The following is a 14,061-nucleotide window of genomic DNA, read 5'->3' as shown; positions in this document are numbered from 1 at the left end:
AGAAATTCGAGTTTGCTATGTATGTTTGTTTTTGTTTCAGAGACTGAAATTTCCGAATTTTTACGGTTGAATTTTGTTTGTTTTTGTTTGAGAGAGTGTCTGGTGATGCTGAATAGTAACTATTCTTCAAGCTTAGTAAGAATGTGAATAAGTATTATTTGGCACCTACAACGAACTCTTCTATAAATGGTCCGTCATTCGGCAGCCAAAATCACCACTGCAAAACCCCTAAAACAACTAAAAAATATATTCAACATGGCTGCTAGTTTACGACCCCTCTTCTTAGCAATAATACCCCTGCTGATGATTTCATCCTTGATCAGCTCCTCAGAAGGTGCAATTGGGTTCTACTGGGGCCAAAATCCTCATGCTGGAAACCTGACCGAGATATGCCTCAATGGTACTGGTATCTATGAATACGTGGCTATCGCCTTCTTAAATTTCGAGGGTAGCAAAACAGTCTTGAGCATAGATGACCATTGCAATCCGAGCATCCCGGATAAGTGCGCCTCCCTAGGTCCTATGATAGATTTCTGCAAGGGCCAAGGCATCAAAGTATTTCTTTCCCTTGGTGGGAGGCCTGATCTTTCTCCTGATGATGCTCAGAAAGTTGCAGAATATATATGGAGCAATTTTTTGAGTAATCATTCAGGCCCTGGTCCTCTCAATACTACTGTAGATGGAATAGACTTCCATATCCAAAGCGGATCAAAACAGAGTCTGGATGTTCTCGCCCAGGCACTCTCGGCTTATAGCACACCTGACAGAAAGGTGTACTTATCTGCAGCACCACTTTGTCAAATTCCTGACTATTATCTTGACGCTGCTATCAAAACTGGCATCTTTGACTACGTGTGGGTGCAATTTTTCGGTGATCCTTCATGTGAATACAGTCCAGAAAGTCCGTCTCCCCTCTTCAGAAGTTGGATTGCATGGTCTTGCTATCTAGACAAATATGATACTACATTATTCCTGGGATTAACAGGAGATTCTGACGCTGACGGTTACATCCCATGTGAACCGCTAGTCGGTGAGATTCATCGCTTTGTGGAGCTGTTTCCCAATTATGGAGGGATCATGATGCTTCAGGGCAAATACTATTGCCTTCTTTCCAGTGAAAAAATCAGGTCTTATGTTAATTCTGATGTTATGGCCTATGGTAAAAAGTCCATGAATAAGTTCCAAGCCATCTAATCATGAATAAGTTCCTCTCGTTACCTGCTGAGAGATGAAATGTAATCCTGGTTGTTTGCCAGTTATGTATAACTATGGGTTATGAATTCCCAAATTAAATAAAATGTTGGAGGATAAATATATATTGTGCTTTGCGTTATCTCTTGCATGAACAGGTACTGAGAGTTAGGGGTGGGCACGGGTCGGGTACCCGCCCCGAACGACAATTGGCTGACCCGACCCTAACATGTCGGGTCACTAATTTTTTGATCCTAATCCGCTCCGATTATTATCTGGTATTCGATTTTCGGATACCCGAAAAATAGGGGCGGGTCATAGGGTACCCGCCCCTACCCAAAAAAAACTCACTTGGACATCTTTTTTTTTTTTTTTAGACTCCAACTTAAATTCATTACTAAATCATCAGTTACAAATGTATTCGATATTCCTTTGCATCAGCAACCAATCAGAGTAAGAAAAGCACAACAAAAGCAATAAAAGGAATTGAGCAAGACAACAAGAGCAAATGAAGAGCACACAAATTAATTTACACTAAAAAGGAGAAAAAAATTCACAATGCCCACGGAATCACAATGCCCACGGATAATACAATCACAATCCAAAGTCTAAATACCTCACGGAATCAACCCTTAGCAATATGAAATTAGGAGAAAACTTGATACCTCACATTGCCCAAATCTGAATCAATATTATACAAGATGCCTAAATACAAACTACAAAGCATCAAAATGCGATGCTAAAAATAGATAAGGTCGATAATGTCTGGGTAGTGGGCACATCTTTGGTTTTCTTAGTTTAGACATTCGGTAATCTGTCATTCTGCCTAAAACCTTGTTTTAGGTTGAATTTTCTAATTTTTTTTCCCTAAAGAGATGTCTAATTATTAGTTGCTCCAATATTTGCTCAATCGGCATTCTCAAAAAAAAAAAAAAAACCTGCAAATGAAGCCTGAAGGTCGGCGTTGGCTTGAGAAATCGAAATCGAAAGTCCCTGTTGAATCGTCTGCTTGAGGCTTGAGGCTTGCAGGCTTGAGTTCAACTTGACAAAATTGAAGAGATAGAGAAATTAAAGGAGATGTCGATTGTCGGCTGAAGGTTGAAGAGATGGAGAAGGAGAAGGAGAAAATGAACTGAGGGAGAGGAAGTGTCGGCTGTAATCTGAAGACCAATGGATTGATTTAGGTTAGGGTTAATAGTAATTTAAAATATTATACAATCACCCCTATATTTTTAATATTTATATATTATACCCCCGGGTCGGGTACCCGCGGGTTTTTACTTTTACTATCCGTATCCGAATCCGAATAGTTAGGGTACCCGACCCTATCTGATCCGCTAACAGAAATCGGATCGGATATCCTATTTTACGGTGCGGATCGGGTCGGGTTTTTCGGGTTTTCGGGTTTTCGGATTTTTTTGCCCGCCCCTACTGAGAGTTCTGGACAACTCACAAACTACAGTATTAAATATTGTTTCGCTGCATCTTTTGGATTAGTTTCAAGAAATCAGAGCTTGTTAATTTTCTTATTAGATGAATTTTTCGATGGATTAAAGGTAATTTGACGACGATCCTTGCTTTTTTAAAACAAAGCACCCAATTAGTCCTCTTAACTTTTTTTTTTTCAAACCACTTTTTGTCATTTGACTTCAATTTGAAACATTGTGATCCTTTGACTCTTGCTATTGATCGTCCAACTTTTACGCACCATCTTAAGAAGGACAGAGTGGTCAAATTATGTTTTTGACCACTGTACCAAGTCTGAAATTGATTTAAAAAAATGAGTGCCCAGAAATTTGCTAAACATTTACTTTACGGGCAACTTTTTTTATTGTAAGCATTTTTTTTCCTTTTATCCGTGATATGTAGTAGTGACTTTTCTCCTCTATAAGCCTGGTCACCTGAAAAATTAGATGACTAACGTGGCCCAATAATAACGCTTAGTAGTTATGAGACAACATTTCCTCAAAATTTAAAGTGGATAGGCTAAATTGATCCAATAATAAAAGTTAAGAGACGATATAGACCCAAATTAAAGTTGAATTACCAAAAGTGGCTCAATAGGATAATTGGAAGACTATTTGGGCCATTTGCCCTTATCCTTATAATATATAAGAAGACGTTTTGAGGTTACTGTTCATTTTTTTCATATGCTCTCCTCGATGGTATTTTTGTGATTTCAACCAACCATCAAGCCGTCTGTCAAGCCGTCTGCTTGAGCTACATTTTTTTGTTGGAGCTATTAGAACTGGTTGTTGCTTATTGTAAGCCTTAGCCGAATGTTAGTGAAACATTGGTTGTTGTGCAGCATTAACAAGCAGCATTAATGAGACATGATGTTTATTTCTATCTCAGCCATATATAAGAAGACGTTTTGAGGTTACTGTTCATTTTTTTCATCTGCTCTCCTCGATGGTATTTTTGTGATTTCAACCAACCATCAAGCCGTCTGTCAAGCCGTCTGCTTGAGCTACATTTTTTTGTTGGAGCTATTAGAACTGGTTGTTGCTTATTGTAAGCCTTAGCCGAATGTTAGTGAAACATTGGTTGTTGTGCAGCATTAACAAGCAGCATTAATGAGACATGATGTTTATTTCTATCAGCCAGATGTTTATTTCTATCGGCCAGCTCATTGTCTTGTTTAATTACATTTTCCTCCCTCAAAATAGTCATTGAATAGACTAAATATTTTCAGCTGATGTCTAACATAGTCATTTTACAGTAGCTTTTTAGTTTTGCTGTTGTAAACTAGAAAATTGAGCCATCTCCTTCCTGTTCTATCGGTGATGCTTGTATATCTAAACTAAACTGCATGTATTTTCAACTCATCCGCTAGCTTTTGCTTCCTTTATTCATGCTATAAACTGTAAACCATGGCTTCAACCGATGCACCTGCATATTCAACGAATAAGAACATTATTCGCAACCAAAGATCAAGAGAAAAATATGCTTCCTTATCAGTGGAAGAAAAAGAAGCTTGTCAAGCTAAACAGAGAGAAGCTTATCAAAACAGGAAAGCAAGGAAAGGTACTAATGGTAACTGATTCAGTTTTTAGCTACTTCTCATGCATGCACTATTCAAGAATTCCCGAAAAAAAAAATTTTTTGAGTTATTGTAACACCTAACCTATCGTTGAGATAGGTAGAATTATTGTAACAACTAACGATCAGCAAAACAAGCTACAATCACCCAGTTATACTTCTAACTCTTATCAAAACAGGAAAGCAAGGAAAGGTACTAATGGTAACTGATTCAGTTTTTAGCTACTTCTCATGCATGCACTATTCAAGAATTCCCCAAAAAAAAATTTTTTTGAGTTATTGTAACACCTAATCTATCGTTGAGATAGGTAGAATTATTGTAACAACTAACGATCAGCAAAACAAGCTACAATCACTCACTTATACTTCTAAATTACTTTCTTCATAAATAAAGAGGAGAAAAAGTTACTTCTGAAAAAAAAACTTCTAGGAAAAAGAACTTCCAGTTGGGTGCAACTTACAGCAAAATAATGAGCACAATAACCAACAGAGTATTGCTATTAAACAGCTTCTGCAACAGGGTGGAGACAAAGAAACTAATCTGCAGCAATCCGTAGCTGTCAGAAGTAATTCTCTGTATAAAACCGATGCTAAATCAAGAGGCAAGCTGAAAACAACAATAAAAGAACAATAACATAGTGGATAAGCAGTTTTTAGCTACTTCTCATGCATGCACTATTCAAGAATTCCCCAAAAAAATTTTATTTTGAGCTAATTATCAACGGATATTAAACTTGCTTATGAGAACCAACTGATAAGCTAAAGGATCTTAAGGATGTGAAGGAACACCTAATCTAATCTGCAGCAATCTATAGCTGTCAAAAGTAATTCTGTGTAAAACCAATGCTAAATCAAAAGGCAAGCTGAACAAGGTATGCCTACACAAATTGTTTCTGTATTCTATGTTTACACAAGCAATTTTTGACATTTAAACATATATATTTTTTGTTCTTCTATGTTTATAATGTATTATTTGATCTTATGTTCATATAGGTTCGCCCATCTATAAATGCAGAAGAATCAATAAACAAAATGTGTCAGGTATGTTTTGTTCATATGTGTCAGGTATATTTTGTTATAATCATATTTATCAATCTATGTTTCATATAACAATTTCTATGCTTTTATCTACTAGATGATCCTCCTATATGTGATAGCTGCTCTAATTTCTTGCATGAAACAGTTGATGATCTTGCAGGTTGAACTCCTTAATCCTAATTTTACAAATATTTGTCCTGTGTTGTTTGGTCACTGAATTTGATTTACGTTCTCACACATTCTTATTTGCTTAATCAGGTATATCAATGACAGTAGGCAGTCAGTCAGTGGAAACCAATGTTTCTAATGCTATCAAAAATCATCCAAAAGGTATGTATAACTAAAATGTATCTGAAAATGTTGCAGAAGTTAAATACTCTGATCAGGAGCATAATCGTTTTTACCTTCTGAGTAGCCACATTATTGTTCTGTAGGCAAAAGCTCAAGCCAAAGGAGATCAGGTATGAGTGCAAAACAAAGGTGTCATTCCTATATATTTATTTATATTTCTTTCATATGCACATAACATAGTGATAAAAATGCTTTGTATTCCTATTATTGTACAGTATCTAAAAATGCAGCTGGTGTAGAAGCTCTGAATTTCATTAGCCATAATGCAGACCATCTCCCTGATGCATCAGATTGTAAATATTGTGGAGCGAAAAAATTCTACTCAGAGACAGCAAACTTTTGCTGTTCTGATGGCGAAGTTCTACTCCATGAAAATAAGTTACCTAATATATTAATTGAGCTTTTTACTGGACAGAGTGAAGAAGCTATACATTTCCGAACCTATGTCAGGACCTATAATAACATGTTTGCATTTACTTCCTTTGGTGTTCACTATGACAAATCCCTTTGCAAGAGGACTAACGGAATCTATACATTCAAGATACAAGGTCAAACACACCATTTCATCAATGAACTAATACCGCATGGAGGATCAGGAATGTATCTTCAGCTTTATTTCCATGACACAGAACATGAAATTCAGAATCGATTAGCAATATCAGAAAGGCTGACTGAAAGAATTGTAGTGAAGCTAATGGAAGTAATGAAAGACAATCCATATGCTTGCTTCTTTAGGAGTTTGAGAAATGTTCCAAACCTGGACTCATATCAGATAGTATTAAAATCTCACTCCGACAACGACCAGCGAGTGTTTAATAAACCCACTGTATCTCAAGTTGCAGCTTTATGGGTTGAAGGAGACAATGCTAATCAAGGTTATTCTAGACACATACAGATATATACAAAAGAAGGACACAGTCACCGCATTCAATACTACTACGGCTGCTATGACCCTCTTCAGTATCCACTACTTTTTCCATTTGGAGAAATTGGATGGCATCCGGGTATACAAAGATCAGGAAGAGGCAATCCAAAAAAGCGCAAAAGAAAAACTACGAAACAGTCATGTACAGCTACATTGTCCAGCTTTAAGTCACCAGAAGAAATGATTGATCTTGAAGAAAAAGGTAACACATTTATACCATTCATTATATATTATTCTATTCAATTGCAGTCATCTCTTCTTTGACAAATATTCTAAATCTTACAGCTTACAAGGCATATGAAAACTCCAAGGAATATGTATCCATGAGAGAGTATTATGCATATAAATTTCAGATGAGAAAAAAAAATTGGGCCAAATATTTTAAATGCTGGAAGAGCTTTGCAACAATATTCAGTTGACATGTATGTTAAAATAGAGACACAAAGACTAGATTTTTATCGAAGTAGACAACAGCAAATACGTCGAGAGCAGCTACAAGGAATTATGGACAGCGTAATACAGGGGCAACAAAATGGATTTCAAATTGGACAGCGAGTAATATTGCCTACATCATTCATTGGAGGTCCTAGAGATATGAAAAAAAGGTATCTTGATGCTATGGCTTTAGTTCAGAAATTTGGAAAGCCAGATCTTTTTATAACCATGACTTGCAATCAATCATGGCCAGAGATTAAAGAAAATCTGTTACAATCAGATAAAGCACAAAATAGGCCTGATCTTATTGCTCGTGTGTTTCATGCAAAGTTAGAAATTATGAAAAAAAGAGCTGTTCAAGAAGCAAATATTTGGAGAAGTAGCAGCATATACTTATGTTATAGAATTTCAAAAACGCGGTCTGCCTCATGCTCACTTTTTGATTATTCTGAAGCCCGCTTTCAAATTATATACAACAGAAGATTATGATCGTATAGTTTCTGCAGAAATACCCGATGAAGCACAAAATGAGCATCTGTTTAGAATGGTCAAGAAACATATGATGCATGGACCATGTGGCAAGAAAAAACCTGATAATGTATGTATGCAGGGTGCATCAAAGAAGTCTTGCAAGAACAATTACCCAAAAGCATGGGCAGAAAAAACTACACATTCTCAGAATTCGTATCCAACATACAGAAGAAGGAATGATGGGAAAAAAATTTTGGTTCGGGGACACTACTTAGACAACAGATGGGTAGTGCCATACAATGCTTATCTGTTGGCTAAATTCAATTGCCATATAAATGTAGAAATTTGCTCCACGATTAAAGCTGTCAAGTATGTGTATAAGTATATATACAAAGGCCATGCAAGGATACATTTTCAAGTGAATTCAGATGATGGAGCAAATGCTATTGATGAAATCAAAGAATATCAGTCAGCACGGTGGGTATGTGCACCTGAAGCAATGTGGAGAATATACAGATTTCATCTTTATAAAATGCAGCCTGCTGTAATACAACTTCAGCTTCACCTAGAAAACTTTCAATCTATGCTGTTTCGACCAAATGATAATCTTGACAATATATTAAGTAACAATTTTGCAAAAAGAATTATGCTCACCGAATTTTTTTGAATGAATGCTACAGATGATTTTGCAAAAAGTCTCAAATGTACGTACAAAGAATTTCCTGAGCATTTTGTGTGGTATCCAAGTTCCAAATCTTGGCAACCTAGAAAACAAAAAGATTCTATCGGCAGAGTTGTTGCAGCAAATCCCCTAGAAGGTGAACGGTACTTCCTAAGACTCCTTTTACTGCATGTTAAAAGTCCAACTTCTTATGATGATTTAAAGACTGTAAATGGAGTACATGTTACCACATTTCGCGAAGCAGCTGCACTTAGAGGATATTTAGAATCAAATAACTCACAAGAACAATGTCTAGAAGAAGCTGCCCTTTATCATATGCCATATAGCCTAAGAAGGTTGTTTGCAACATTGTTGGTATATTTTACCCCCTCAAATCCAAGAACCCTATGGCTGAAATTTGAAGAATCATTGTCTGAAGATTACAATAGAGTCCCAAATTTAACCAAAAATGATATTCAATTTAAAGTTCTGCATCAAATAAGCAATTTTTTAGAATCTATGGGTCGTAACATAAACAGCTATGGACTGGTGCCAAGAGTACTAAAATTCCATGACTCAAACACAGATGCAAGAGATACAATTAGTGAAACAGAGATTAAAGTTTCAGAGGATGACTTGATGTCAATTACTAAACTCAATCCTGGTCAAAAAGCAGCTTTTGATACTATAATGCAGGCATTATACATTAAAGAAAAAGGATGTTTCTTTATAGATGGACCAGGTGGCACAGGAAAAACATTTCTTTATCGAGCGTTATTAGCTGAAGTACGATCAAAAGGCTTTATAGCATTAGCTACTGCTTCTTGTGGAGTTGCAGCATCAATATTACCAGGAGGTAGAACAGCGCACTCTCGATTCAAGATTCCAATTGATATGAATTCAATCAATATGTGTAAAATTAGTAAACAAAGTGCACTTGCTAAACTAATTCAAGCAGCTAAACTTATCATTTGGGATGAAGCTCCAATGGTACACAAAACTGGTATAGAAGGTGTGGATGCACTACTAAAAGATTTAATGGGTTCTCCTGAGTTATTTGGTTCCAAAGTTATGATTTTTGGTGGTGACTTTAGACAAGTTCTCCCTGTTGTCACTAAAGGTTCAAAGGAAGATTTTGTACAAGCTAGCTTAGTAACTTCATACATTTGGCCACAACTTCATAAACTATACCTCACAGATAATATGAGAGCAATATCAGACCCAGAATTTACAGATTACCTTCTCCGAATAGGAAATGGACTAGAACCAGCAATACAAGAGTTAAAAGTCAAGATCCCTCTCCCACTACTAATACCATACAAAAGTGAAACAGAATCAATTTTTGAACTTATCAAAACAGTTTACCCAGATTTAAGTGCTTTTTCCAAGGATGATTTTTCATTGGTAAATCGAGCAATCCTTACTACAAAAAATGAATTTGTTGATGTGTTAAACAACTTGTTAATTAACATTTTTCCAGGTGAGACTCAAGAATATATTAGTCGTGATAAAACACTTGACATTTCAGAACAAGGCCTATTTGAAGATTTTCTCAACAGCTTAACACCCAATGGTTTTCCCCCCCACAACCTTATCCTAAAACCAAATTGCCCAATAATTCTTCTCAGAAACATTGATCCCCCAGAAGGTTTATGCAATGGAACAAGGCTAATATGTAAATCTTTGACTAACAATATTATTGATGCAGTTATAAGTGCTGGAGAATTCAAAGGCAAACAAGTCTTTTTACATAGAATATGTTTCCGAATAGAAAATAATCCTGATTGCCCGATGTCATTTGAAAGAATTCAATTTCCAGTGCGTTTATGCTTTGCAATGACAATCAATAAAGCTCAAGGTCAAACCTTAGATTTTGTTGGTATATACTTACGTGAACCAGTTTTTTCACATGGCCAACTATATGTTGCTTTATCAAGAGCAAAAAGCAGCAATTGTGTAAAGATTCTTATACAGCCTTCTTCCTTTGATCCAACAGTTGACTATGCTACCAATAACATAGTATACAAAAATATTTTACAACTTGCAAATCATCACCTTTCATAATTATTGATTATAAGAGTGTGAGATTCATATTCATTACACTTATTTCCCCTACCTTTTCTACACAGTTATATATATGCACTAATCAAAGCTTAACACCCAATTATTTGTTGTACACTGCTGCAGATTTCACTTGCTTTTATACTTAGCAGATTTCACTGACAACTCATGCTTAACTTTTTTGTAAAAAAATACTTATTTTTCAATACTGCTTCAATTTTTCAGCCAACTGATGTGTCAGTATATGTAATAAGAAAAATCTTGTATTAAGATATAGCATTAAGTAAACCTTATGCTTCATTGCTAATGCAAATAATGTTAAATGTTTCGCAAATGCTGCTTCATTTTTTAGCTACCTTATACTTTGACAAATGTCCTTAAGAGATATTCAAAAAACAAAGGTTAGTGTTCATTACATTTGATCTCCTCTCATTAGGGCCATTTTTGTTTTTGCAATGTCTTAGTCGACCTTTTTCTTACAACTCGTACAAATAATTACTGCTTTTATTGACAGAGTATCTTTTTTATACCCCAATATTAGTTATTGCTAAACTCTCATGATACTGCTCTTACTACTCATTCTTATAGTTATATATTAAGAAAATTCATTATGTATTAACATTACTAATTCTTGTAGTTGTACGTATAGAACACTGATTATGAATTAATATTACTCATTCTTGTAATTCTATATTCAAAAAATTCATTGCTCAGTGTTTATGATTTTGCAGTGAGACTGTATATGAAGATGAAGAGTTTGATGAGACTCAGAGACAACTAGCTGCAATGCTAGCCTCAAAGATTCAAAGATGCTTTTCCTGTATCTTTAACTCTCTAAAAGCAATAACTATGATCCCAGGTTGAGATCTAAAACTCCAAATCTTTCTTTTAAACCTCACTTCTACAGAGTACTCATCTGCTTCATTAATATATTAGTCATTTTACCAACTTATGTATTCATTCATTATTTATAACAAATCTCTGTTTCCCCTGTCAGATCTTTTGTTATTTAGATGAACTAAATCACTCATTGTTCTCTACCTTTGAACTTGAGTTTCTATTCAATATATCAGAAGATTTAGATTATGTCTAAACTATTCTAAGTGCTATATTACGTTCAGTTCTGCCTTCTAAATTTGTTCAGTATTATTATGTATTGTACTTATAACAAAATAAATCATGGTTGAATAACTACTAATCTTGGAGTGTAAAGTGTCATTGATCTTATATAACTTAAGTATGCATTTCTTTTTAACCATCACATCAACTGAAGCTGTACATGAATGTATATAAACTTCTGAAACGCTAGATTACACTACAGTTTTCAACTTTTTCTCATTATCTCATTTTTTAGTTTCCCTGTAGGTATATAACCAACACAATTGTAGTGATGTCTCTCGCAATTCTATCACCTCTAGAAAATATCAGCATCAGGTAATTATATCTATGTAATTCATTCTTGTTAACCTTATTCCAAATTCTAAAGAATGTAGATGCAAAAACTGCCATTGCCTGATTGTTTAAGCATATGTCAGCTTCTCATGCTTTTGGATACACCAAAAGACACTGCTACTGTATTTGACAAACTCTAAAGAACAGAAGACAAAATTGATGCTTTATTGGCAACTTCAAATAGCATTTGACCTTGTAAACAATGAACACCAAGCTATTTGTGCTGAAAGAAATGTAATCAAAATTCTAAAAGAAATGTCTCCCACACAGATCCAAAGGAAACTATTTATGCTCATAGATTATGAAAAATAAAAGGAATACTGTCTGGACAGACTTGTATACAGTTCACATTGCAATTCTTATACAATTTACACTGCATAATAATAAAAAATGTAATATGTATCTAACAGCAATAATACGAGTTATTGACAGAAACCATCCTTATTTGTTACTAATAGCTCCTTATTGGTTCAGGTTATCTACTTATCCTAAATAAATTCTACTCTCTTTTTACATCTAATTTTCTTCTTCTCTATATATTTAATATAATCCTTGAACAATATTTTTTGTTCTTGGGATTACTTCCTAACTTCAAAATTTGCACCAAGCTTTAATCTTGATACAATCTTTGCATGCAAATATTTTCCCTTTTTATTGGTGGCTTATAAGAAAAAAGACAACAATTTGATTAGTATTCATTTACCTTCAATTTCGACCATGCAGCAAAAGGTGATACTAACAACCAAGCTAATAACAGAAGCGGCCATTACTGATCTCTACTGCAGCCTCATCCCCAAAAGCATCAGCATTCCATACTTGAGCTCATCAAAACTGTTCTGGCAGTTTCTGAGCTCATCAAAGCTGTGGACAACAAACAGAAAATTTTAAGCCATAAATCTCCAGAATATCAGATATACTTGAATCATCTTCCTAGCAATGATTTCAACACCATTTTGAAGTCTGTGCCACAGTTTCAACAAAAACTGAAGATGCAGATAGAAGAGATTAAAGTTTCATTGTACCAATGGCTTTTCCGCACCAAAAAACTTCATTTGTTCACTCATCTTATAGCCTTCGATGGCTGTCTCAAGCATGTTTTCTCTTCTTTTCTTTTTTTTCGCTTGATTTCAAATTTACAATTTTTTTAAAATCAAACTTAAATAATAGTAGTTTTACTCCTTAGGTTACTGAATTGGAAGAGATTAATCAAGGAAACATTTACATGGCAAATTCAAGCCCTTGATCTGAGCTGCCAAGCAGAGGTGGTTTAACGTTTAATTGTGAATTACAGGTAAATGCAATTTGTTAATTGTTTTGACTTCTTTACTTTACAGTTCAAAAGGTAGGCTTATGATTATAGCTAATTGGTGCTTGCTGGAGATGTTTAATTCTCTAAAGAATACTGAAGTGCAAATTGAAGGGCATCCTGGAACACACAAATAGCTGTTTTGGGAAGTTTTAGATATAAGATTGTAACATTAGTTAATGATTTCTAATTTTTAGAAATAATATCAGAAACACTGCATACGCGCAACTGTTATTTCTAATTTATTAGTTCAAGAATCTAGATTTATTGAATAAAAAAAAGCGGTTGCCTTGATGTATTGGTAATTAAGTTGATTCAAAAAATAAATTTCAGTATTTCTCTCTTCGCTTGTCAAGAAATACGCATCCTTCTCTTTGTTTTCATATTTGGTAAATGGAAATCAAGCCTTTCAAATTCTTGAAGTGGCTGATAATTGTGATTTGTAATTCCTAACTTACATTTATTGACTCAGTCTATGTAAATTTATTAAGCTGAATTCTGCTGCTGTTTCTCATTAGTTTTGATTTTTGGAGTCTTTCATGGGATCAAGCTTGAGCTATGTATGTCAAGTTGGCAAGTTATCGTCTGAAGGTAAGTATTCAAAAGTTGTTGATTGCTTGGATTTATCTACCTCCTATTTTTGTGTATCAATTCTGTAGCTGTTCTCGTTTGCTGTACTAAATTTCGTAATTTTGATATCACAGTTGGATAGCAAACATAAAGCTGCAAATGCTTATGCTGATGCTGCTCATTGCTATAAGAAGACAAACATTAAAGGTTTGGTCTCTTACCAGTTTTGACACATTGTTTGAGCTCAGACTACAGCTGTCAGTTATCACTCAATACAATCATTCATCTGGTGGCTGATTGTTTCAGCTTAAATTGAAGATCAGTCTTAGTTTTTAGTTATTGATTACATGATGTTTTTAGGAACTTGTCCATACTTCAACACCAAAAAAATAGATTAAATATTGTCTTAAACTTTATTTCCTATGCCTGCTTTCTTTCTCATGTTATCAGTTGGTTTCTTCATCAGCCAATTTTATCCCATCTTTTTTTGCTAATAAGTACTGCTAAAATTCCAGCCCATCTGCTTTGCAAATTCAACCGCACTTAACAAATGCAATG

General features: G+C 34.8%; 2 protein-coding genes across 2 annotated transcripts; both read left to right on the top strand.

Moving 5' to 3' along the window:
* The first annotated feature begins 255 nt into the window (after window positions 1-255).
* LOC113690639 (acidic endochitinase-like) lies at window positions 256-1,194 on the top strand. The gene has a single exon (XM_027208632.2). The coding sequence runs from the start codon at window positions 256-258 to the stop codon at window positions 1,192-1,194; it is 939 nt and encodes a 312-aa protein (XP_027064433.2).
* A 2,870-nt stretch (window positions 1,195-4,064) lies between these two features.
* Window positions 4,065-13,070, top strand: LOC140007670 (uncharacterized). The gene is made up of 12 exons (XM_072050642.1): window positions 4,065-4,218; window positions 5,227-5,274; window positions 5,369-5,431; window positions 5,530-5,601; window positions 5,706-5,732; window positions 5,838-6,749; window positions 6,797-6,864; window positions 7,437-7,997; window positions 8,340-10,133; window positions 11,541-11,609; window positions 12,413-12,645; window positions 12,962-13,070. Exons 1-12 carry the CDS (start codon window positions 4,065-4,067, stop codon window positions 13,068-13,070), a joined length of 4,110 nt encoding a protein of 1,369 aa, XP_071906743.1.
* The last annotated feature ends 991 nt before the right edge of the window (window positions 13,071-14,061 follow it).

This window comes from Coffea arabica, chromosome 5c, assembly GCF_036785885.1.
Source record: "Coffea arabica cultivar ET-39 chromosome 5c, Coffea Arabica ET-39 HiFi, whole genome shotgun sequence".
NCBI lineage: Eukaryota > Viridiplantae > Streptophyta > Magnoliopsida > Gentianales > Rubiaceae > Coffea > Coffea arabica.
Note: the sequence above shows the minus strand (reverse complement) of the source record. Positions and strands in the feature narration are given on the sequence as shown.

Excerpts from the sequence above, each read along its gene's own strand:
- LOC113690639 (XM_027208632.2), top strand. The coding sequence starts at position 256 with ATGGCTGCTAGTTTACGACCCCTCTTCTTAGCAATAATACCCCTGCTG.
- LOC140007670 (XM_072050642.1), top strand. The coding sequence starts at position 4,065 with ATGGCTTCAACCGATGCACCTGCATATTCAACGAATAAGAACATTATT. Across the intron at positions 5,602-5,705 it reads TATCAAAAATCATCCAAAAG|GCAAAAGCTCAAGCCAAAGG; the intron begins GTATGTATAACT and ends ATTGTTCTGTAG. Across the intron at positions 11,610-12,412 it reads CTAGAAAATATCAGCATCAG|CCTCATCCCCAAAAGCATCA; the intron begins GTAATTATATCT and ends TCTCTACTGCAG.